Source organism: Elephantulus edwardii, unplaced genomic scaffold, assembly GCF_000299155.1.
Source record: "Elephantulus edwardii isolate Elephantulus edwardi_28Jun2011 unplaced genomic scaffold, EleEdw1.0 scaffold00140, whole genome shotgun sequence".
In the NCBI taxonomy this organism is placed as follows: domain Eukaryota; kingdom Metazoa; phylum Chordata; class Mammalia; order Macroscelidea; family Macroscelididae; genus Elephantulus; species Elephantulus edwardii.
This window is the reverse complement of record NW_006399890.1, coordinates 7,698,214-7,721,936: the sequence shown is the minus strand read 5'-3', so window position 1 is coordinate 7,721,936 and position 23,723 is coordinate 7,698,214. Positions and strand designations below refer to the sequence as shown.

General features: G+C 42.3%; 1 protein-coding gene across 1 annotated transcript; it reads left to right on the top strand.

The window, feature by feature from the left end:
- The first annotated feature begins 4,581 nt into the window (after nt 1-4,581).
- Nucleotides 4,582-22,707, top strand: PTGER2 (prostaglandin E receptor 2 (subtype EP2), 53kDa). Its single transcript, XM_006894362.1, is given in 3 exon segments — nt 4,582-5,433; nt 22,461-22,679; nt 22,681-22,707. Coding segments are annotated over 3 exon segments (1,098 nt in total).
- Nucleotides 22,708-23,723: the final 1,016 nt, after the last annotated feature.

The window sequence follows — 23,723 nt, the reverse complement described above, 5'->3', positions numbered from 1 at the left end:
GCAGGATAGAGCAGGGTTTAGGGCTGTTGTGCATAGGGTCGCTATGAGTCGGAAACGACTTGACGGCACATAACAACAACAACAAGGGGAATGAATGCAGAACAGGTTATCCGGGGTCAAAATTGATGGAAGATCTATCAGCAATCTGCGTTATGCAGATGACACAACCCTGCTTGCTGAAACTCACTGAAACTCAGGAGGACCTGAAGCGCTTGCTGCAGAGGCTCAAGGACTGCACCCTTCAATATGGATTAAGGCTCAATGTCAAGAAGCCAAAGATTCTCACCACTGGACCAATTGGCAGCATCAGGATGGATCGTGAAGAGATTGAGATTGTACACAGCTTTAGTTTGCTTGGCTCCACAGTTAACACTCTTGGTACTAGTAGCCAGGAAATGAAAAGGCGCATTGCCATGGGAAAGTCTGCTGTTAGGGATCTCTCCAAAGTACTGAAGAGCAATGGTGTCTCTCTGGAGATTAAGGTGCTTATGATACAGGCCATGGTCTTCACAATCACTTGTTATGCATCAGAGAGTTGGACAATGACTAAGTAGAATAGAAGGAGAATTGATGCCTTTGAGCTGTGGTGCTGGAGAAGAGTATTGAGGGTACTGTGAACTGCTAGGAAAACAAACAGATTCATCCTGGAAAGGGTTAAACCGGGCTGCTCCCTGGAGGCAAGGATTCTGAGGCTCAGTCTAACATACTTTGGACATGTTGTAAGGAGGGGCAGGTCCTTGGAGAGGGACATCATGCTTGGGAGGGTGGAGGGACAGCGCAGGAAGGTAAGGCCCTCTATGAGGTGGATTGATTCAGTGGCTGGGGTAATAGGGATGGGTGTGTCAAAGACAGTGTGATTGGCACAGGATAGAGCAGAGGTTAGGGTGGTTGTACATAGGGTCGCTGAGTCGCAAGCGACTTGACGGCACATAACAACAACAATAACAAGGGGAATGAGGGATAGGACAAGATAACATGTCATCAAACAGTACTCCTTCAAGATAGGAAATATGGGCCCTTGACCTAACCCCCAAGATTTGTAGGATCTCATTCTGATCCACCCCTTGCCATGTATCTTATCCACAAATGAGGAGCCTTGGGGCTAAGAAGCCTACTCATGCAGTGCCATGTCTCCATCCACTCTACATTACTTCCCAGGCTCCTAGGATCCACTCCCACAGCCAATGCATGCATTCACTTCCTCAACATCCAAAAGCACACCCGGGTCTGTACATGCCCAAACCCAAGAGGTGGCAGGGAGGGATCTGTTCAGAGTTTGATTGTGAGGGACCGAGTTGTCCACATTTATGCAAGTCTCCTCATAATTCAATACTGCTTCAAGGGTGAAGATTAGAAAGAGATGTCAGGAAGACTCTAGAATAAGGATCCCTTATTGTACACTGGCTTGGTCTGGTATCCACAAAAATTAGGAGCAGGCCTGCTCCCAGGTATCTCTTCAAAGGAAAATAGAAGTGAATATAGAGGTAAGGTTTACCAATAGGTTTTCTTTATAAAATCTTTTATGAAAATAGAAAAGAAGCGCTTTGATTCGGGTAAAGTCTCTCCATTGCTTGAGCCAAGATGGGGGAAGATTGTGGTGGAGAAGTAAGCCAGAAATGGGTCAAGAAAGTTGGCAATAGGGTATTACTGACCTGCAGTTTCCATTCTGGAAGAAAAAACAAAACAAAACTGTGCTTAAGATAGTTTTTCCTAGGAATCCAGGCTATCCAAATTTTAGTGATTGAGAAGTAAAGGGAACTAATATGCAAAGTTCAAACTGTAAGCATGGGAAACAAACAGGTAAGTTTTGAAAAGGCACTTGCAGAGCAATAGTGGGCATAGATCAGTGGTGATTAATTTTATAAGACACATATGGGAATGATCGCAAAAAAACACAGTGTGAACAAAACAAAGCAACGTTAACAGTAACTGCTGTGGAGTAGATTCCAGCATCAAATTCCATGTGTGGCAGAGTAGAATGGTGTTGCTGGCACGTGATTTTTCAGCACTAGAGAGATAACCAACCTAGTTTCTGAGAGCCTCCAACCTCCACCTGCGGTTAGTGGCCAAGACCGTTAACTGCACCACCAGAGACTCCGAGTGACCCAGTAAAATGGCCCTTGGCCTGTTGAGAATTCTTTCTGCATTCCAAACCCCAAACCAGACTCATTAACATCATTATATAAGTAATTTAAAGAAAAATCCCTCACTCAATGCTATGAAGTCGTTTCCAACTCTTAGTGATCCTAAGATAGTAGAACTACTCCCTTAGGATTCCCAAAGCTGCAAACGTTTCCAGAAGCAGCCTGTCAAGTCTTTCTCCTGTGGAGCAGCAAACCAGCAACATGTGGGTAGCAATCTAATACCTTGACTACAGTAGCACCAAAGCTCCTTACCCTCATCAAGATGAGCTGAACTGTTCGCTGCTGGGTTTGCTCCTCAGTGGACTGACTCTTCATTCCAGAACACTCCATAGACTCTCCAGCTTTTGTCTTCTTAAAGTGGCTTTTAGTTTTTAAAAAAATATAGTATCAAAATAAAATAATTCATTACTATCAAGTTGGAATGGACTCATAGCTGACTCTCCCCGCAGACTTTTCAGAGGTTGTAAATCCCTCGAGAGGAGAGTGCCTATCTTTCTCTCACAGAGCAACTGATAGATTTGAGATGGCTACCTTTGGAAGCACTGACTGATAGTAGTGCTAAGAAGTTGAGCTGCAATCTCAAAGGCAAGTGGTTTGAATTCATCTGCTGCTCCAGGGAAGAAAGATGGGTAATCTCCTCCATGAGATTTACTGCCTCTGAATACTCACTGGTGCGTCAGCTAAGGGTCAGTTCTGTCTTCAGGGGTACATAATACAACCTTTGGATTGGGAGCACACTCTTTAACCTCTAGGCCACCAGAGGTCCTTTTAGAACATGGTTACCTACATTGTCTGTCAAACTGGATTTTTGAGAAAACAGTAACTCATTTCACAACTCTAGGATTTACGACAATAGGTGGCGTATTGTTGTGGTTAGTTAGGTGCTGTCGTCAAGATTTGACTACACTAAAAGCAACCCGTCTGATCTTGCCAATCTGCACCATCTGATATGCCCAAACCCACTGTTATAGTCACTGTAGCAACCATCTTGGTGAGCGTTTTCCTCTCTTTCTCTGACCTTCCACCTTTCTCAGTATAATGTCTTATTCCAAGGACTGGCCTCTGCTGACACCATGCCCTAAGTATGTGAGATGAAATTTCACCATCTTCGTCACTAAGGAGCACACTGGCTGCATCTCCTCCAGGACAGACTTATTTGTTGTTTTTTGACAGTCTGTGGGATATTCAGTACTCCCACACCACAACTCAATGGCATCAGTTTTTCTTCTGCCATCTTTATTCAAACGTCCAGCTTTCAGGTGGATAAGAAACAATTGAAAACACTGTGCCTTCGATGAAAAACAATTTTCGTCAGTTCCTCTGAAAATGCCCATTTGCTGCTACTAAATTTCACCAGGAATAAGTATTTCTGAATGGTCCCTGCTCGTTAATTGAACGTGGAAAGACTGGTAGCTGAACAACCTGTCCACATTTTCTTCCGAGGAGGAGCTTGAGCAGAGAACAATGAGGTGGGAGGCGGTGGTTTTCCTGTGTCCACACACTTACATGGAACATTACCTACATATGGGTTTTCCCCCTTTACTTTTCTTTGAACGATTGCTCAAAGAGATGTTACCCATTATGGTGTTGACATAGGAAAAAGCGAACTTGTAATGGAATCAAAACCGAAGCAACAATCCAACCACCAGTTCAGGGATGTGCTGTTTGCCTCCTTGGAGATAGAGGCTCTTCACTTTTCTGAGAGACCCACCCAGTGGTCTTACTGTCCACCTTCTTTGACAGCTGCTGTTCCCTTGTTCTCCACATTTCCCTGCACTGGGACTTCACTGCTTGGTAAGACGGTTTGCATTTTGTGATGTTGCCCTGGTCTAAGGTGAATTCTGCACAGGCCTCCCGGCCATTGGCTTCAGCTAAACGCTAAAGGCTAAATGCTTTCTAACCCAGTTCAGACGGCCCTGCAACTTTCCGGACGCAACTCCCCACGGGCAGGGAACGTAGGTGAGAGCCCCTCCCGGAGTGCCCAGAACCGCAATCTGCCGGCGGGCGCCCCGACCCTGGCCCCGCCCTCGCAGCCAGAACTCGGGGCGCCCCAGCGGAGTGTGCCGCCCCGCGCGTAGTGGCTCAGCAGGCGGACACGCACTCTTAGGACGGTGGTGACTCCACGCTTGGGCCCGCCCCGGGGCGGCGCGGGGGCGGCGCTGGCGGTTACCGGTCGGTGCGGGCGCTGAGCCCCGAGCGCTCGGGTCAGCGCTGCAGTCCCGGGCGCCGTCCGGATGCGGCAGCCGAGTGAACTCCCCGGGCGCGGCGGGAAACTCCGGGTCCAGGCTGCCCTGGGCGCGCGCAGGGGGACGGCAGGGGGCTCAGGATTTCGGTCCCTCGCCTTTCGCTTGTGGGACTCTCAGCACCCCGGCCATCAAACCTTCCTCTCTGGTGTAGGTGGGAAGGAGGGAGCGCCCGTGCTCCCGGGACCCCCATCATGAACAATGAGTCCAGTAAGGAGAACTGCACGGATCGACAATGGCTCAAATCGGGCGAAAGCCCAGCCATCAGCTCGGTGATGTTCGCGGCCGGGGTGTTGGGAAACCTCATCGCCCTGGCGCTGCTGGCGCGCCGCTGGCGGGGGGACCTGGGGCGCAGCGCCAGCCGGGGGAGCGCCCTGTCCTTGTTCCACGTGCTGGTGACGGAGCTGGTGTTCACGGATCTGCTCGGAACCTGCCTCATCAGCCCCGTGGTGCTGGCGTCGTACGCGCGGAACCAGACCCTGGTGGCGCTGGCGCCCGAGAGGCGCGCGTGCACCTACTTCGCCTTCGCCATGACCTTCTTCAGCTTGGCCACGATGCTCATGCTCTTCGCCATGGCCCTGGAGCGCTACCTGGCCATCGGGCACCCCTACTTCTACCAGCGCCGCGTCTCGCACCGCGCCGGCCTGGCCGTGCTGCCGGCCATCTACATCTTCTCGCTGCTCTTCTGCTCCCTGCCGCTCCTCTTCTACGGCCAGGACGGCAAGGACAGCCAGTACGTCCAGTACTGTCCCGGGACGTGGTGCTTCATCCGGCACGGGCCCAATCAGTACCTGCAGCTCTACGCCACTCTGCTCCTGCTCCTCATCGTCGCTGTGCTGGCCTGCAACATCAGTGTCATCTGCAATCTTATCCGCATGCACCGACGGAGCAAGAGGAGTCGCTGCGGACCCTCCCTGGGCAGCGGCCGGGGCGGCCCGGGGACCCGTCGGAGAGGAGAACGGCTCTCCATGGCCGAGGAGACGGACCACCTCATCCTCCTGGCCATCATGACTATTACCTTCGTCATCTGCTCCTTGCCGTTCACAGTAAGTCGCTCCGCTTTGGCTTCCCACCTTTGCGCGGCCGCCTGACACCTCCCTTGATCTCCACCCTTTCTACTATGGTACAGACTTTCTGCAACGTGTGAAAAGATGTCCTAATTTGTAAAAGGCTTAACCTTCCTCTCCTGCTTCTGAACTTTACCCCACTTCCTTCCTTCTCTAAGCCCAGTATAAGGACACCTTTCTGCTGGTGTTGTGTCACAGTGGAAAAAGGGCCTCTGCCTTCCTCCGAGCCGGTCCAGCCTGCCACCTGTCAGTCAGAAGCCCCTGTACAGTATCTCCGTCCCACTGTTTGCTGCCCTGGCTCGGGACCTCAGGAACAGAGCCTCCCACTTTTATATGGTTATATTTGTTACACCTGTTTACCAGGACTCACAGCTTGCCTCTGGTACCCTCCACTCACCACCTCTGTCTGTACTGCCTTCTCTTTCTTCCAGGGGAGAATGTGGTACCAAATCCATAGTTTTCTACTGCTTTTGAGAATAGTCCTTGTAGAGGGTCGCTTGTGCAGAAGTTCAGAGAATTCATTATTTGTCCTAAAAGTGCAACAAACAACTAGGTTCACAGGTTTCTTGAGAAAATTCACAATATATCCATGTTGTTGTTGTGTACCCAAGAGTCTGAAAAGACCCATAGCTGACCCTCCAGCAGGTTTTCAGAGGCAGGTAATCTCGCCTGAGGAGATTCCCATTTCTTCTCCTTCTAAGCAGCACAGCTTCTTGCCATCAGTAGGAGGCATTCATATCCTTTTTCCACACTGCATAGTCTTGTATATTTTAAAGCATTGATTTACACCCAAGGATGGCTGGTCCTAGTTAGACATGAGAAATCAGACATGCCCAGGACTTTCCACAGTCTAGCAAGCTAAAAAAAAAAATCAGAGTGGGAGCCCAAATTCTGGGCCGGTGTTGCCCTGGTTTGGGGAAAAATCAGCAGTTCGTTGTAGGACCCTGTGAGTTGGAGCCTTCTTAGTGTAACGAGGGCACTCTGATAGAGTAGTCTGAAGGGAATCGTGCTCCTAACCCAACGGCATCGACACTGTGGGATTTCTAACCCACCAGTAACTCCTTTGGAGTGGGCAGTCTCCTCCTGGATGCTTTACAGTCTCCCACAAATCCCCTGGAGGGTCAACTATGAGTCACTCCTGATTCACAGAGAGGAAGGCGTGAGTTTGAAGGCATAACTTCGGAAGTTGAGCCTGAACTGTTGAGCCCTACAGAGGACTGGGTCTAGGGGTTTTGGTAACTTACTTTCTACTCTTCTGAAGAACAAAACTGACCCAACAGGGAGTGTGCAGCTAGCAATGACTCCCTCCATCTGCCATAACCATGGAGAGAAGGAAGAGATGGAGGGAGCCTCACACTAACAGATCTGACTTACAGAAACTGGAGAAATTACTTCATCCAAATTCTGGCCTCCATTACTGCTTCTGATCATTGCAGTCCCTCCACTTCAGGGACAGGGAGAGAAAAAGGACCCTATAAGCCGAGACTCAGGGTCACTTTACCCCCTCAAAGCATTTTTACTCACTTTCTTAGCAGAGTTCTCTTTCCCCTAGTCTCTCACTGTTCTCACACTTCTACCGCACTCTTTGTCAGGAAACAAGCTTCTCTGAATAAGGACATTTTATTTTGGAGAGAGTGGGATGAGGGAAGGTACTCTTACTAAAACATAGATCCGCAGAGGCTATATCTTCCATTCTGCCCAGAGCAGAGGAGCTTCTGCAGCTAAAATGTTGTAGTGTGGTAACCAATATGACATCTACTCTTTTGCTTTGCTGGTTGTTGTTGTTATGTACTTTCAAATGGGAACCGACTCATAGATTACCCTCGAGCAGGTTTTCAGAGACTGTAATTTACAACAGAGGAGATTGCTCATCTTTCTCGCACAGAGCAGCTTGTGGACACAAGTCCTTACTGCTAAGCCATTAGGGCTTCTTTTAATATCATTACAAGCTAATGAAGTTTCCCTGGAGAGCACAAATGGTTAAATGCTCCATGACTCGATAAAGGGTTGGTAGTTTAAAACCACCCCTGGTGCTTCAGAAGACAGATCTACCAATCTATTTCCTAAAGGTCACAACTACAAAAGTAGCAGTTCTACTCCACATACAAGGTCATTCTGAATCTAAATAGACTCAGTAGCAACTGAAAACAGCAGTGTTGTTATTGTTATGTGCTGTCAAGTTAACTATGACTCATAGTGACCCTATATATGATAGCTCTTAACTCTGCTCTGTCCCGAGCTACTCTTATTGTCTCTGACACACTTATCATCATTATCCCAGTTATTGTGTTAATCCAGCTCATCCGGGGTCTTCCTCTCCTAGCTGTTCCTTGACCCTTCCAAGCATGATATCCTTCTCCAAAGCACCACAACTCAGAGGCATCGGTTATTCTTCTGTCATCCCTGGTCATTATCCAGCTCTCTCACGCATGGCAAGTAAATTGTGGTGCTGGAGAAGAGTGTTAAACATTCCATGGACTGCCAAGAAAACGAATAGGTCTGTCCTGGAAAGGGTGAAACCCAGTTACTCCTTGGAGGCAAGGATTTTGAGATTCTGTCTCACAGACTTTGGGGATATACCCGGAACGAACCAGTCTTTGAAGAAAGATAACATGCTTGGAAGTATCAAAGGACAGCATAAGAGAGGAAAAACCCAGTTGCGATGGATTGACACAATAACTGCGCTAATGAGGGTAGCTGTGTCAGGGACAGTGGGATTGGCTCAGAATAGAGCAAGATTCAGAGCTCTTTTGCTTAAAGTCACTATGCGTCATAGTCAACTCAGCAACACATAACAACAGCAATAAGTTGTACATCTTTTACATATAGAGTTTTTGTAGTCGTTTTGGTGTTTTGGGTTTTTTTCCCTAATATTCAAAACACTTTATTGCAGACCTAGGAGAGCAGTAAGATTCATTGGGGAGTGGTCATTAGGCTTTTATACTTGGTCTAGATGTTAATGTACTTAACATATTATGTTTTGTTAGTTAAAGTTAAAGGATTTCTACTTTTCCTGGTAAATAGGTAGCTTAAGGTACAATTTACATAAGACTGAGAAAACTATTTCAAAGAGGTAAATGCTAATCTAGGAATGACACATTTCCTCTCCTGTAAATAAATAGGTTATTTAAAGAACTTTAAATGACTAAAGAAAGGAAAAAAGAATTCTAAGGCAAAGTAACTAGTTTTATAGACTGGAGTCAAGTAATGCCCATTTTATAACTACATTAACATATATTTGGATAATTCCGAATTTATTAATACTATCTCATCATTCTCCCCTCTTCTTATAAGACAGGTTTTTAACAAAAAGTTGTTCTGATTTAGGGCAAATGTTCTGGGTTGATTCTAGGGGGCTTCTTTACAAAGAGATTGGCCTTTTTTATTTGTGGTTTCCCCTTTTGGGAATAGGGACATTGACTCTGGCTGCTTCACACTTAATACATTAAGATGAAGTTGGAAGGGAAGCCCACTTTAACACTGTACTGGTGGTCTTGAATTGAAGCTGCATGTCTTGTTCAGTTAGAAGATATTTTCATGACATTTTCCTGCCCACTGTAGTGTAAGATGTCTAACAAATAGAGAATGAAAATGTAGATTAGAAAACAAATTTCAGGAAGTAAAGGAGATTTATACAGGATTTTTGAAGGCCTATTATTTTGGAAGTGGATGGCCAATTCTTCTGTCTGTCATAATTTGAATATGCAGCTTTAGCACAATATCTGCCAGACAAGCATTTTACCAAAAGGAGTCTATGAATGACACTTCCCCATTATATAAGTAACAAGTTGAGTATTGCCCCGCTCTTTGACACATGTGTCTTGGTCATGTCCCTTTCCCCGCTCCACTAGCAACCCCCACCCTGTCCCCATCTAACCTGGTCAGCACCTTCCTCCACCTGCCACCCTTGATATGAAGGCTCAGGCCTCAGGTCATTTCTGTGATGCCTCACACCTTGAACTGCTGCAGGTCTCTCACATTGCTGCCAGTATCTCATGAGTGTAGGAGGTTCCAAGGTTGAAACCCAAGTACCAGCTTTAGGGAAGGATTTCTCTCTAGGGCAATTTTGGAGAAAGGTCCTTGTCTCTGCACTTCCGCTCCCAGACTGTCTTCTTGTCACTAAGCAGGACTGAGTGTCTCTGTTCTTCCATTTACTACCAGGGATAATTTCTCTGGTGAGGGTGATGTCTCATCTATATCTGGTATGATGGTGTTGTTTACTTACCCAAAACTAATTTGAGTTGGAAGTCTTTTCTTGGTGTAATCTGACTTCCAGAAAAGTCTGGTAGAATTTTGGGGGATGGGTATTTACCAGAATAAAGATGGCAGAAGTGGTTTTAGAATTCTCCTGGTTATAAAAACCTGTAAAGTAGGTGGTAACATTGTTGTTTTTGTTAGGTATCATTGAATCAGCCGAGACCCATAACAATCCTATGAACAAGAGTTCTGAACCCTGCCCTACTCGTCCTTGCCCTCTCTGCCACACTCAGCCCCATTGTTGTGGTCACTGTGCTAATCTGTCTCATTTAGAGTCTTCCTCTATTTCCCTGACCTGTACCTTTCTCAGCATGGTGTCTTTTTCCAAGGACTGGCCCTTCTGAAAATATCCCCCAAAGTATGTGAGGTGATATTTCACCATCAGTGTCTCTAAGGAGAATATTCCTTGAGCTTCTTTTAGGACAGATTTGTTCTTTTAGGTAGTCGAAAGTATAGTTAATACTCTTGGCCAATAGCACAATACAATGGCCTTGATTCTCCCTCATTCTTCCTTATTCACAGTCCAACTGTCAGAATCTAGGATGTCAGGCACACCTTGGTCTTTCAACTGACATCCTTGCTCTTTAGAACTCTAAAGAAGTTCTTGACAGCAAATTTCCCCAGTAAAAGTCTTTAGATTTCTTAACTGCTGCTGCCATGGGTATTTATTGTGGATCTAAGTAAAGGAAATCATTGACAGTTTCAATCTTTTCTCCATCTATCATGATGTTGCCTCTTAGCTCAGTAGTGTGACGGTCTTCTTTCTTGATATTTAGATGTAACTCATATGGAAAACTTAGTATTTTATCTTCTTCCGTTAGTGCTTCAAATTGTCTTCACTTTTCCCAACAAGGCTATGTCATTTGCAGAAAAGCAGGTTGTTGATGAATCTCCTTCTAGTCCCAACTAGAGGCAAATGGCTTTCCCTGGGTTCCATCACTAGTGAGTAGTGGACCTAGGATTCAAAGTTAGAATATGAAGCCCATGATCCTGACTAAAATGTCATGAAAATGAAAATACCCATTTGGGCATGACTTAGTAAGAAGATCAACCCAAGATTTTATCAGAATTGAGATGATATTATCTGAACTACATTGCTCTCAATTCCAACTTTAGCTTTAAAAATAAAATGCTACCACTCTTTTTCTCTATGCCATATCAAGAGGATGGAACCGGAACCAAGTGCTTTTCCCTCTCTTATTTCCATAGATGCATGAAACTAAAGTCTGAGACTGTAATTTTAGGACATTGGCTAATGGAAATAAATACTTGTCTAAATTAAGAAATAATCAGATTATCTTTCACATAAAATCTGTCATTGGTAGATATAAAACATTTCTTAAGCAGGGGGACACCCAAACTATAAACATGTGGTGTTTAGGAAATGACACAACTTTGGCTATGCAATATGAAATCATGCATGGAACCAACAACATATTCCAAACTGTTTATATTCTAAAGGTTTATTGTTTAAATTAATAAATTCCTTCTTATGTTAATCAGCTGTTGTCATCTCATAGTGATAAATAGCAACTTACTTTCTTCCTGAAATAAAACAGAACACAACACAGGAAATACATCAGACCTTCTTTCTTGCCTCAGATAATGTTTCTATCCTCATATCCAACCCATATCAAGCTACTTTCTCACCACATTACTAGTAATTGTGATAGCTAAAATTGTTTTCCACATGCCATTAGGATAAAGTACTTCTGCATTTAGTTCAATTCTAAAATTTCAAAAATAAAGCACTGATTCACTTCAAAAATTCCTTCATCTTTAGAAATTCTTTAGGGCTATTAATTTCTAGGCAAATCTGATTAGTGGAAACTTGATAATTGCAATACATAGCAAACTAAAGCAAATAATACTGGAATGTCCTGTTCATTCATAATAAACTATTTAAAATATAATAAGCATGGGGCTATGCCTCTCTTTTTCCTTCTAAAAGGGAAAAAATAAGGCCACTGATACAAAATTGGCAGATTACATACATGCAAAAAAGATCACAGCTTTAATAGGGATGAAATAGAAATCCAGAATTCTCTATGTATACACAGAATGCTCTTTGCCTGATGATAATCTAAAGTTAATGCTGTTGCTGTTGGGTTCTAAAGAATGGACTGCGTCTCTGTGAACAATAAATTTGAACCTTGCCCTATCTGTACCATCTGTATGATATCTCTAATATCTATACTTGATCCCATTGTTACAGTCATTGTGTCAGTTCACCTTGTTGAAGGTTTTCCTTTCTTTGACACTCCACCTTTCTCAGCATAATGTCTCATTTCCATGCACTGGCCCTGCTGACATGCTCCAAGTGTGTAAGATGACATTTCATCATCCTTGCCTCTAAACAGCAGCCTGCTTACACTTCTTCCAAGACAGACTTGGTATTTGGGCAGCCAATGGGATATCCTGCACTCTTCTTCAACATGACAACTCAAACATACTGATTCTTGTTCTGACGTTCTTAATTTTTTTATTATTAATGTCAATGAAAATTTATAGACTCATGATTTCCATTCATTCATTGTTGCACTTTTCTCCCCTCCTAACCCTTCCTTCCTCCAGTACATGCCCCTCTTGGAAAAGTAAAAGAAAAATTCTTTCATTGTTTTACAATCCCTTCCCCCAGGTCTACTCCACTATGCAGCCTTCGTTCTGGACTCCTGTCATGACAAAAATACCTAATTACATATTCCTTTTAAACAGTTTTCTCCCTCATCTGTTTCAGTGCAGTGTAAATTATTGAACCCATCTTTCTCAGTCTCCCCCCAACTCCGAGGTCAGTCCTGTTTTACAACAGTGGCACCGTGCAGTATTTGTCCTTTTGTGACTGAGATACTTCACTCAGCATAATGTCCTCCAGGGTCACCCATTTTGAATAATATTGCATGAGTTCCCTGTTTTTCAATGCAGTGTAGTATTCCATTGTGTGAATATACCACAGCTTCTCTATCCATTTGTTTGTTGATGGGCACTTAGGTTGTTTCCAACTCCTTGCTGTTGTGAATAAAGCCGTGATAAACATGGGTGCGCTTATTTTTGCTTGGGTGGCAGTTATGGTTTCTTTAGGGTATATTTCCAGTAGTGGAATTGCTGGGTCAAATGGTATCTCTATTTGCAACTTTTGAGAAAGTGACATACCGCCTTCCACAGTGGTTGCACCATTTTACACTTCCACCAACAGTGAATAAGGGTTGCAGTTTTTCCACAACCTTGCCAGCATTTGTTGCTTGCTGTTCTGTTTAAATTTTGCTGTTCTTACTGGGGTGAGATGATATCTTATAGTTGTTTTGATGACATTCTTATTTATTGTCTAACTTTCAGTGGCATGTTGTGGTGAGGTACAGTCAAATAGAATATAACTCATAGTGATCTTATGAACAACAGATCTGAATCTTCACCTTTACTATTCTTACAATTTCTGCAATGGTCAAATCCATTGCTGCAGTCACTGTGCTAGTCTACCTGGTTAAAGGCCTTTCAATCCTTTGCTGTCCCTCTGCCTTTCCAAGCATTAGGTCTCTTTCCAAGGAATAACTTCTACTAGAAATATGCCCATGTCCAAAGTATGAGGGACAAAGCTTCCTCATTTTGGCCTCCAAGGAGCACGCTGACTTCAACTTCTGCAAGATATAGATGTTTGCTCTTTTGGCAGTTCCTGGGATAGTCAGCACTCTTCTCCAACACCACAGTTCAAAGGCATCAATTTTTCTTCTGTCAGTCTTATTCATTATCTAGCTATCAGATACATAGCAAGTGACTGAAAAGATCATGGCCTGAATCAGTTGTACCTTAGTCCCCAAACTGATATCATTGCTCCTTAGTAATTTGGAGAGGTTCTTGACCTCCTGGTCCTTGACTTTCCTGGTGTAGTATGTCTTCTGATCTCTTGGCTATTGATATCAAATGTACTGATTATGTATCCAAGTAAGATGAAGTAATTGACACCATTGCTCTTTGTTCTTTAGCACTTATGGAGAAATCCTTAACATCATATTTTCCTTAAACAATGTAAGCAAATGGGAAGGTTCTTTATCATTGATACACCATTAATAATGGATTTTAAATTTACTGAAAATTTTTTAGCATATGTTGCCTTTTCAGAGGACCTTCCTGTTTGTGGGTGCTTTCTTCAATGTATTTTCCTTTGTCTTTTGATATTATTAAATAGTGGTTGTGAATAAAGACACAGTTAAATTTGTTTTATTCAGTCTAAACAGTAAGAACCACCACATTTTTTCCCCTGAAAGGGTAGTTGTACATCAAATTTATGATCACTACTGTTTCAGATAATTAAAAAGTCCTTGACTTAAAGGAAAAGAACAATTTTGAAAAAAGAGCAATCTTTTTTTTAATATATCCACAACCCATTACATCATTGAGTTTGGAGAACTAAAAATAAATAAATAGAAAAAGTAGAAATATGTGGGATTGAGCCATTAGATGCAGAGTTTCAGGATGGTCATCAAATGAGAGATGTAAGCTAGAGGTTTATGACCCAGTTTATCTGAATTTAGCCTTCTCATTTGTCATGGCTTTCACTATCCTCTGTTTTGAGGTTTCTGGTCATTATTCCTCATCCATATCTTGAGCTCATACCTGTTATACCAAATTATATAAAGCTCTATTTTAGGTATCATTTGGTACCTACAATTGTCCCTTTCTAATGGAAAACTAGGGAGCTCTGGTGGCCTCTTGGTAAAGAGCTACACAGTCAACCCAAAGGCACATGGTTCAAATGCACCAGCTGCCCTGCAGAAAAAAAAGATGGGCAACCTCTTTCTGTGAAATTTACTGGCCTCCGAAAAACCTGCTGGAGGGTCAGCTATGAGTTGGTTCTAATTCCGTGGTAATCAAACAATAACAGAAAACTGCACTGGAGAATCCTGTGACCTGGGACAAGATTCCCACGGGTGAAGAGAAGGGGCAGGATATAGGGGAAGTGCATTTTGGAGAAGCTGAAACTTCCTCTAGTGCAGAGTGATTAGCCGGAGCTAATGAACAGTACATGAATCTTTCCAGAATTCTTTCCAAATCTCCTGCTTGAATAGTCCCGAGGAAAGGGTTCAGAGTGCCCATCTTTTTTTCAGAGAGTTAAGAGGCAACACTAAACCCCATCATTAACTCTTTTCCAACAGGGCTTTCTTGTATCCCTGAAGTACACAGCTGAGGATACTCTAGTTCTGGAGCCATGCTGAGGCTTCAATTTTTCCTTCAAAAGAAAATACACTCCTATTTGCCTCCATATGTGATTTTTTTTTAATATATGCTTTACCTGGGAGATGTTGTTGTCCGAGTTGAGTGCAACTCATAGTGACCATAAGAACGAAAGATCTGAACCCTGTTCTAGCCTGTGCCATCCTCACACTTCCTGACACACAAGAGCCCATTGCAGCAGTCACCGTATCATTCTGTCTGGTCAGGGGTCTTCCTCTCCTTCTACCTTCCCTAGCATCACATCCCTGTTCAATCTGTATGCTGAGCAAATTATTCAAGAAGCTAGACTCTATGAAGAGGAATGTGGCATCAGGATTGGAGGGAGACTCTTCAATAGCCTGTGTTATGCAGATGACACAACTTTGTTTGCTGAAAGTGAGGAGAACTTGAAGCACTTGTTGCAGAAGATCAAAGAATGTAGCTTTCAGTATGGGTTGCATCTCAATGTCAAGAAAACAAAGATCCTTACCACTGGACTGATAGCAGAGTCATAATGGATGAGAGGAGATTGAAACTATCAACAGCTTCATCTTACTTTGATCCACAATTGTAACCATTGGTACCAGCAGTCAGGAAATAAGGAGATGTATTGCACTGGGAAAATCTACAGTTAAGAACTTTTCCAAATTATTGAGGGGTAGTGATGTCAGTTTGAGGACTAAGGTGTGTCTGATTCAGGCCATACTCTTTCTAATTACTTACTATGCATCTGAGAGCTAGACAATGAATAAGAATGACAGGAAAAGAATTGACACCTTTGAGCTGTGGTGTTGGAGAAGAGCACTGAACATCGCAGGGACAGCTGAGAGAACAAACACATATGTCTAGGAGAGGGTGCAGTCAGAGTGCTCTTTGGAGGCCAAGAATGATGAGCCTTTGTCTCACATATTTTGGGCATGTTGCTTGGAGGTGCTATTCCTTGGAGAGGGGCATGATTCTGTGAAGGGTGGAGGGTAGTCCTGGAATATAGTCTCTTCCCAAAATGTATTTCTTTAATTTTTTTCAATGAATGTATTATGCAGATCCTATGGACTGCTTAAAGAACCAAAAATATCTGTCCTGGAGCAAGTGTAACCAGGTAACAAGAAAGTTTGTCTCATATTCTTTGAGCATGTTGTCAGGGTCAGCCATCACTGGGAAAAGACCCCATACTTAGGAAGGGTGAGGTCAGAGGAAGAGAGGAAAACCCTGAGGAAATGGATTGACGCCATGACTGTAACAATGGGCTCAAACAGGGGGGACATTGTGAGGATGTGCAGGTCAGTGCAAAGATATGATCTGTTCGTGAACATAGTTGACTCAAGGGACCTAACAACATAGCCAGGACACCGTAATGTCTTTCAGAAGTTGTGTAAGTGCAGACCAATCTACACATAAATTTAGCTGGAGAAATGTACAAAAGAAAAGGAAAGACCCAGAAAAAGCAAAATATTTCTTTAGTTATAGCCATGATTCTTAAATCTGTGAACAAGAACAGTGATATCCAGAAACTTTCGTTAGTAACTTTAAAGAGAAGTCTTCTGTAGACACAGCCTTCACTCCATCACTGTGAATTTCATGTGAAACTTTCAGCACAGCCTTTCTATATGGTTGGTGGCAGAGTATATTTTAGTGGTTGGAAGTAAAGCTTTGGGGTCCTATTGCTTGGGTTTGACTCTGTCAGTCTTCTTCACTTACCAGATTTGATCTTGGGCATAATAATCTTAATATTAAACTTTGGTTTTCTCCTCTAAAATGGGAATAACAATACTCCAAAAGTACATGTAAAAATTAAGTAGACTTATGAATTGTTTGACCCTATGCCTGACACATATTTGTTATTGTTGTAGGGTGCTGTTCAGTCAACTATACCATTATCACCACCACCCTATGACCAACAGATCTGAATCTTGGCCTATCATTACCGTCCTCATAGTCTCTGACAGACTCAGGCCCATTATTCTGTGTCAAACCATCCTGTTGAGGGTATTTTTGTCTTTCTCTAACCCTCCACTTTCAGATATTCAAAATTTGTCTTGCTTCTAAGTCCCATTATCGAAATGAGATTTTTCTGTCAATGATCAGGAATTCCATTCTGGAAGCACAAAGTCAGTTGATAGGTCAAGCCTAAGTGGGCCTTTTGTTTTCAAATATGAGAAATAATAATTTTCAACTGTATCAGATTTTAGCTACGTCTCTACAGTAGCCTTGGTCTCACATTCAGATCATCTAGAGCTTTTAAAAACATCAATGCTCCCATCACAGGACAGATTCATTCAATCAAAGTCAGAGGGAGAGGCTGAGACTCGACATTTTTAAAAGCTCCTCTGGTGCTTTCCATGAGTGACCAAGTAAAGTATTCATTTGTTCTAAATTCTGAACCTGCCATGCAGTTCTCTTAAAAGTAGCTTAAGTAAACAGTACCCAGTCAGTGGAGTGATGAAGGTTTCCATGAGAGGCTGCAAGCTTTCTTCAGAAGACAAGGTGCTAAAATAAAATTATTTTTTTTCCTTCTTACTGCATTGTAAGTGTCACAGTAAGCCAGCTCTATGTTCTTAGGAGGCCCTACAGGGAAGCTTACCTAAAGGAATTTAACTTCAATTTAACTCATTTAATCCCTCAGCTTCACTCAAGTTTACCTAAAGGAATTTAATCTCAATTAGTGTTTTATTGTTTCTCTCATGACAGTGTGTTGGTAAAGAACACCCCCACAAAAAAAAACCAAAACCCCAGAAACCACCAGCTCCTGAAAATGAATTCCACAATATCTCTGAAATGTCAATTTGTCAATTTTTATTCTTTGTGTCAACCTTTAATTAAAAAAAAATGGTGAACCCAAATGAAAGCAAGGGGAGATAGAAAAGAAAAAAGCTAGCATAAAAAAAAAAAAAAAAAAAAGGGTTACATCAAGACCTCCAAGGATCGCTCATCTATTCTTTTTACCAATGTTGGGTTTGTCTTTTCTAAAATATTGGTCACCTCCAAAAATGCAATTTTAAGCAATTCTAAAAATTTCCCAGCATAGTAGATGAAAAGGAAAGGAGACAGTACAGGATTGCTTCATTCCCTACAACGATTTTTCACTTCTCATTGTTGGGTCACACTTGAAAGGAAGCAGGAACCATTGAGAGCTTGACTCAGATCTTTATATGTAAAGCTACAACACCAGAAAGCTGAAGCCTTCCTGCACTTGCCATCTTGACCGGCCAATTCAACACAGTCACATTGCTTTGCAAGATTAGACCATAAATTCACCTACAAACTATTTCTACAACAGTGTTCAGTGTGGACAGATACCCACACACTTGTGTATACATTTGTCTATATATAATACAGAAACAAGAACACAGTCATATCTGTATATAGGAAAAGGACTTCATGATTCGCAAGCTGGAGGGTCAGAAAGTGAGATAGACCCTCAGCAGGCTCCATTGACACTGTGACTGCAACACTAGGCTCAACGTTCATCAGAGAAGGTTAGGATGGTGCAGGATACGGCAGGATTCAGATCTGTTGTTCATAGAATTGCTATGAATCTTAGATCAAGAGCCCGAGGGGTGCCATAGTTAATTGCTGAGCTGTTAACAGAATAAAGTCAGTGGCTTGAACTCACTCAAGGGCTCAGTGAGAGAAAGACCTAGAGATCTGTGTAGCCTAGAAAACTCTGAGACAGTTCAACAAGTTGACTTGATGCCACCTAACGACAGTATATGTATACATATGTGTGTATGTGTATGAAGTGATTTATCTATTCTCATCCTTCAGACTTACGTACACCATCATGCTGAATTTCTAACCTCGGAAAACACTGCTGAAAGGCACCATATAAGTACTGAATATTTCTCATAGAAAATAGTTTAGCTGACAAGAAAACTATTGCTCTATGGCCTGTCCCCACCTAACTTTCCTCTCAATAATCTGGGAACTCTACCATCAATTCCTCTTTTTCCTTACTCATGTGCCAAGTCTTTTTCTCCATGCCCTATGCCAAGATTCTCTGGCATAAACACCTGTGGCTGCCAAACCTTCCTGCTATTGTCCTAACATAAGCAACCAGAAGATGGCTGCTTTGTTCCTTCTCTGCAATTTGCTTTGTATATATGGATGTCAGAAGCCTACAGCGAAAGTAAATAAGCCATTCCTTTTTTTTTCTGGTAAAAAAAGAGTGGAAGAAAGAGGGATCTGCTTCCCTAGTTCATAGTCTGTCATAAGTAAGAAAATCCTTGTTGTTGTTGTTGTTGTGATGTACCATTGAGTTGCCTGACTGAGTTGCCTGAGACATATAGTGACTCTATGTACAAAAGCTCTGAACCCTGCATATCCTGAGCCAATCTCACATCTCTGACACACCTACCCCTATGACCCCAGTTACTGTCAGTCCATCTCATTCAGGGTCTTCCTCTCCTGTGCTTTTCCTTCACCCCTCCAAGCATGATGTCCTTCTCCAAGGACTGGTCCTTCCTGGCCACGTACCCAAAGTGTGGGAAACAAAGCTTCAAAATCTTTGCCTCCAAAGAGCAGACTGGTTTCACCTTTCCCAAAATGGATCTGTTTCTTAGAGCCTTAAAAAGAACTGGTTTTAAGTGGAGAGCCCTGGCTACACAATGGTTAAAGTGCTCTGCTGTCCATGTAAAGGTCTGCGGTTTGAACCCACCAGCTCTTCTCTGGAGAAAGATAGCAGTCAGCTTCCATAGAGATGCACAACTTTGAAATATGGGGCAGCTCTGCTTCTGCCTGTATGGGTTCTATGAAGTGAAATAAACTCAGTGCTGGGGGGTGTGGTTTTAGATGATTGCATGTGATTTCTGTTTTCCTGTTGTGTTTTTGTTTTGTAAGCTATATAGGTAGCTCTGGTGGCCTAATGGTAAGGAGCTGCACTGTAATCCCAAAGGCATGCAGTTTGAATCTACCAGCTGCTCCACAGGAGAAAGATGGGCAGTCTCCTCCCATGTAATTAACTGCCTCTGAAAACCTGCTGAAGGGTTGAGTTCGACAGCACACAACAACAACATATGGAAATGGTAGAATTAAGCTCGTACTGCTCCACACTTTTCAAAATGGCTAGCAAGTCCTAAGATACTTCCTAAATATCTAAGGACTCAGCTCAAAGCCAGTATAACAGTTTGAATACACTGGTAAATGTGAAGATGTGTAAGTTTTCTCATGTTTGGAACATTGTTTTAAAGACCTTTGCCCTGACACAGGTGAGCTGGGTCAGGACCCAGTGAGCATGGCACTAAGCAGAAGAGTTGGGTTCTATACTTTGATTCAGCCCCTAACTAGCCCTGGGAACTCGGGCAAGTCAGCCAATATCTCTGAGTCTGGGCATTCCCATTGATAATATAGAGATAATAGCTTACTGTGTCCATCAGTGTTTTAGATGCCTTCGGTATATTGCCTCTTACCATCTTCTATCCTCTGAAGCGGATATTCCTATTACTATCCTCCACTTTTTAATTTATAATTTTAAAGGTCTGAAATGAATCATATAGACCCCTCTGTGAACCTCTCAGTGAGAGAATTTTGCTCCCTGAGAGAAAGATGGCCTATTTTCTCTCATAATAATCTGCAGCTTTGACCATTACTCAAAGACAGTGGGTTATTACAGATGATTCACAAATATCTTTTCCTTACTTAGGTATTTTTATTTGAAGATCAATAAACCTGCAATAAATTACATCAGTGATATTTATAGTAAGAATTATTTACTCAAAACCGAAATAAAACACTTTTAATTCATTAAGCCACATGTGCTTAGCCATAGTAGATAAATTGCTCATCAGAGAGCAGAATTTCCAGTAATTCTACAAACTGTTCTACTTTTTTTAAACTCATAATCTGTATCTCATTTTAGAGATTGAAAACTGAGGGACAAAGAAGTTAGGTTTCTGGTCTACAGTTCCCGAGCTTGGTGCGGTGTTAGGATGCAAACCAGGCAGTATGACACAGGAAGCTGTGTACCCACGGCCATGCTGCTGTTTTCCTTAACTCCATGAATGGTGAACAATCAGATGAAGTACTGCAAGTAAATGAACATGTTATTATTAACTCTGTGAAGTTCACTTCGATGTGTGTTAAGAGGAGACAATACTGTTTCAAAGCTTTTGATTTTAGGAAGGTTGGTAATAAGGCTAACCTAAAGGCCAAGGTCTCCGGCAGTTCAGCTCTGCTAGGAACTGCAGGAGAAAGGTAGGAAATCTCTTTCCATTAGGATTTATAACCTGGGAAATAAAGTGGGTGGCAGTGAGTGTGAGGTTTTTTACTTATAAAGCAGGTATAATACCAAGTATGAATATACACACACACCCACACACACACTCTAAATAAACCAAACCCAAGCCTACCACCATAGAATTGATTCCAGTTTATAGCAACCCTCCATCAACTTTGCAAGGCTGTAAATCTTAAGCTGCTAGGGGCTTGTTTTCATCTCTGTGTGTGTGTGTGTGTGTGTGTGTGTGTGTGTGTGTGTGTGTAATGGAGCTCTGGTGGTTTAGCAGTAAGAAGTTGTGGTACCAACCCAAATGTACACAATTCAAATTCACCAGTTGCTCCTTATCATTAAATTACCAGAGTGCTCACTCTCACTCTTGCCCTCTCTGTCTTTTCACACACACACATGTGCACACACACACACACACACACACACACACACACACACTCCTTGTCATTGCATTGGAATCAAGCTATAGCTAATAGCTGACTCTCCATTGACTTCCTGTAGCTGTAAATCACAGGAAGAGAGACTTTTTTCTTTGTCCTAGAAGTGGTGGATTGATGGAGTATTCCATAAATATGTAACTATATAGCGTGGTTGTAAGAAGCTGTGCTGCCACCCCAAGGGTACATTGCTCGAATCCACCAACTGCTCCATGGGAGAGGGATGGACAATCTCCACTCATATTATTTACTGCTTTCTCCCACAGAACAGCTGGTGGATTTGAACCACATGCCTTTGTCATTGCAACTCAGCTTCTTACCACTAGACCATCAGAGCTCCACATAAATATGATCAAGGTTAACTAGTAATATTATTATTATGACATTCTATCACTAAAATAATTTCATTTTTTTCCAAGAAAAGTAAATTAATCTATATTTTCAATGCAAAGCCTGGAACATTGTGATGTGAATGTTGTTGTTGTTGTTGTTGTTGTTATGTGCCATTCAGTCGCTTGCGATTCATAGCGACCCTATGCAGAGTTTAGGGCTCTAAACTCTGCTCTGTCTTATGCCAATCGCACTGTCTCTGACACTCCCATCCCAATTACCCCAGTCACCGAATCAATCCACCTCATAGAGGGCCTTCCCCTCCTGCGCTGTCCATTATAAATTGCATAAAACATCCTTTTATTTGGTTCAAATGGGGGGAATGCCCTTATCTATTACAATTTGCAAATGGAAAGGTGAGATTTTGCTTCCTCTTACACTGCCCCTACCACACATAAAACTGTTTCACTTCTCAGTCTGAAAAACTAGTATAATATGATCTATACTTGCCCACTGCTATAAGACTAACACATTTTCCGCTTTGCTTTTTACAGATTTTTGCATACATGAATGAAAACACTTCGCAAGAGGAAAAGTGGGACCTCCAAGCTCTGAGATTTTTATCAGTTAATTCAATAATTGACCCTTGGGTCTTTGCCATCTTTAGGCCTCCTGTTCTGAGACTAATGCGTTCAGTCCTCTGTTGTCAGGTTTTATTAAAAACACAAGATACTAGACAAACTTCCTGTTCTACACAGTCAAATTCCAGTAAACAAGCTGACCTTTGTGGACAGTAATTAGGGAGTGCTTAGTTAGCCAGCATCTGGAAGATCATTTTGAAATGATTCCTTGGAGAAATGCAAAAGATTGGTTTATAAACAAAATAAGGCTACCCTAATAAAAAGGAGTAAACAATCAGTTAAGCAGTGATGTGAGTGATAGATGTGTGGACAAGTCACTTCATGGAAAGTGTCAGGAAGGATCTATAAATTATAACCTTTATGGTGCATGTTACATGGCCTTTGTAGTAGTCAACCACATCTATAATCTATAGTAGCCTTTAGAGTTAACTTTTGTGTTGACTAAGAAAGTATTGGTTTTGCAATTGGTTTAAAACCCTAAACAATTATTGGCTTTTCTAATTTAATCATCTTTGCTACAACACTATATAGTGTACAGGCAGATCAGATATCACTGTATACATATATTTTTTAGGAAATCATTGTGTGGAAGCAATCAAGACTACTGCCTTGTGATGGCTTAATGAATCTTCTGTTTAGACAGTGAAGTTGAAAAATATAAGCACTTTTTTACTGTGATGTCTGCGTATGTGGGAGTACTCGCTTGTCATTACAGTATTACTCTTAGAAGAGTAGGCACATGTGGCTAACAGCTTTGTTTGCTATTTCTTCAGGAACCATGTGTAAAATTGTCAGGTTATTTATTTCACAAGGGCCAGTTGTGCTAACAGAAATCAAGAAAATGGAAGGGGTTTTCCTCTCAACAAGAAATAATAGAAAACCAAATGAGTAAATCTAATACACTTCATTGTGTTTCCAAGGAAGCATATATATGACTGAATCGAAAGTCAAACTGAGAAATGAAAAAAATCTAGTCAATTCTCCAGATAAACTGAAGCTTTTTAGTGCTGATGTTGAAGCCATGATTAACATATATTCTTATGAGATGGCTGTGTTGTTACAAAATTCATCTGTCTATATTTTTGCTTAGGGAACATGGTTTGACTCATATAGGAAATCTTGTAACAGTGAGTCATAGCTCAACATATTTCTAAATCTAAATGTTTGGCATGGTGT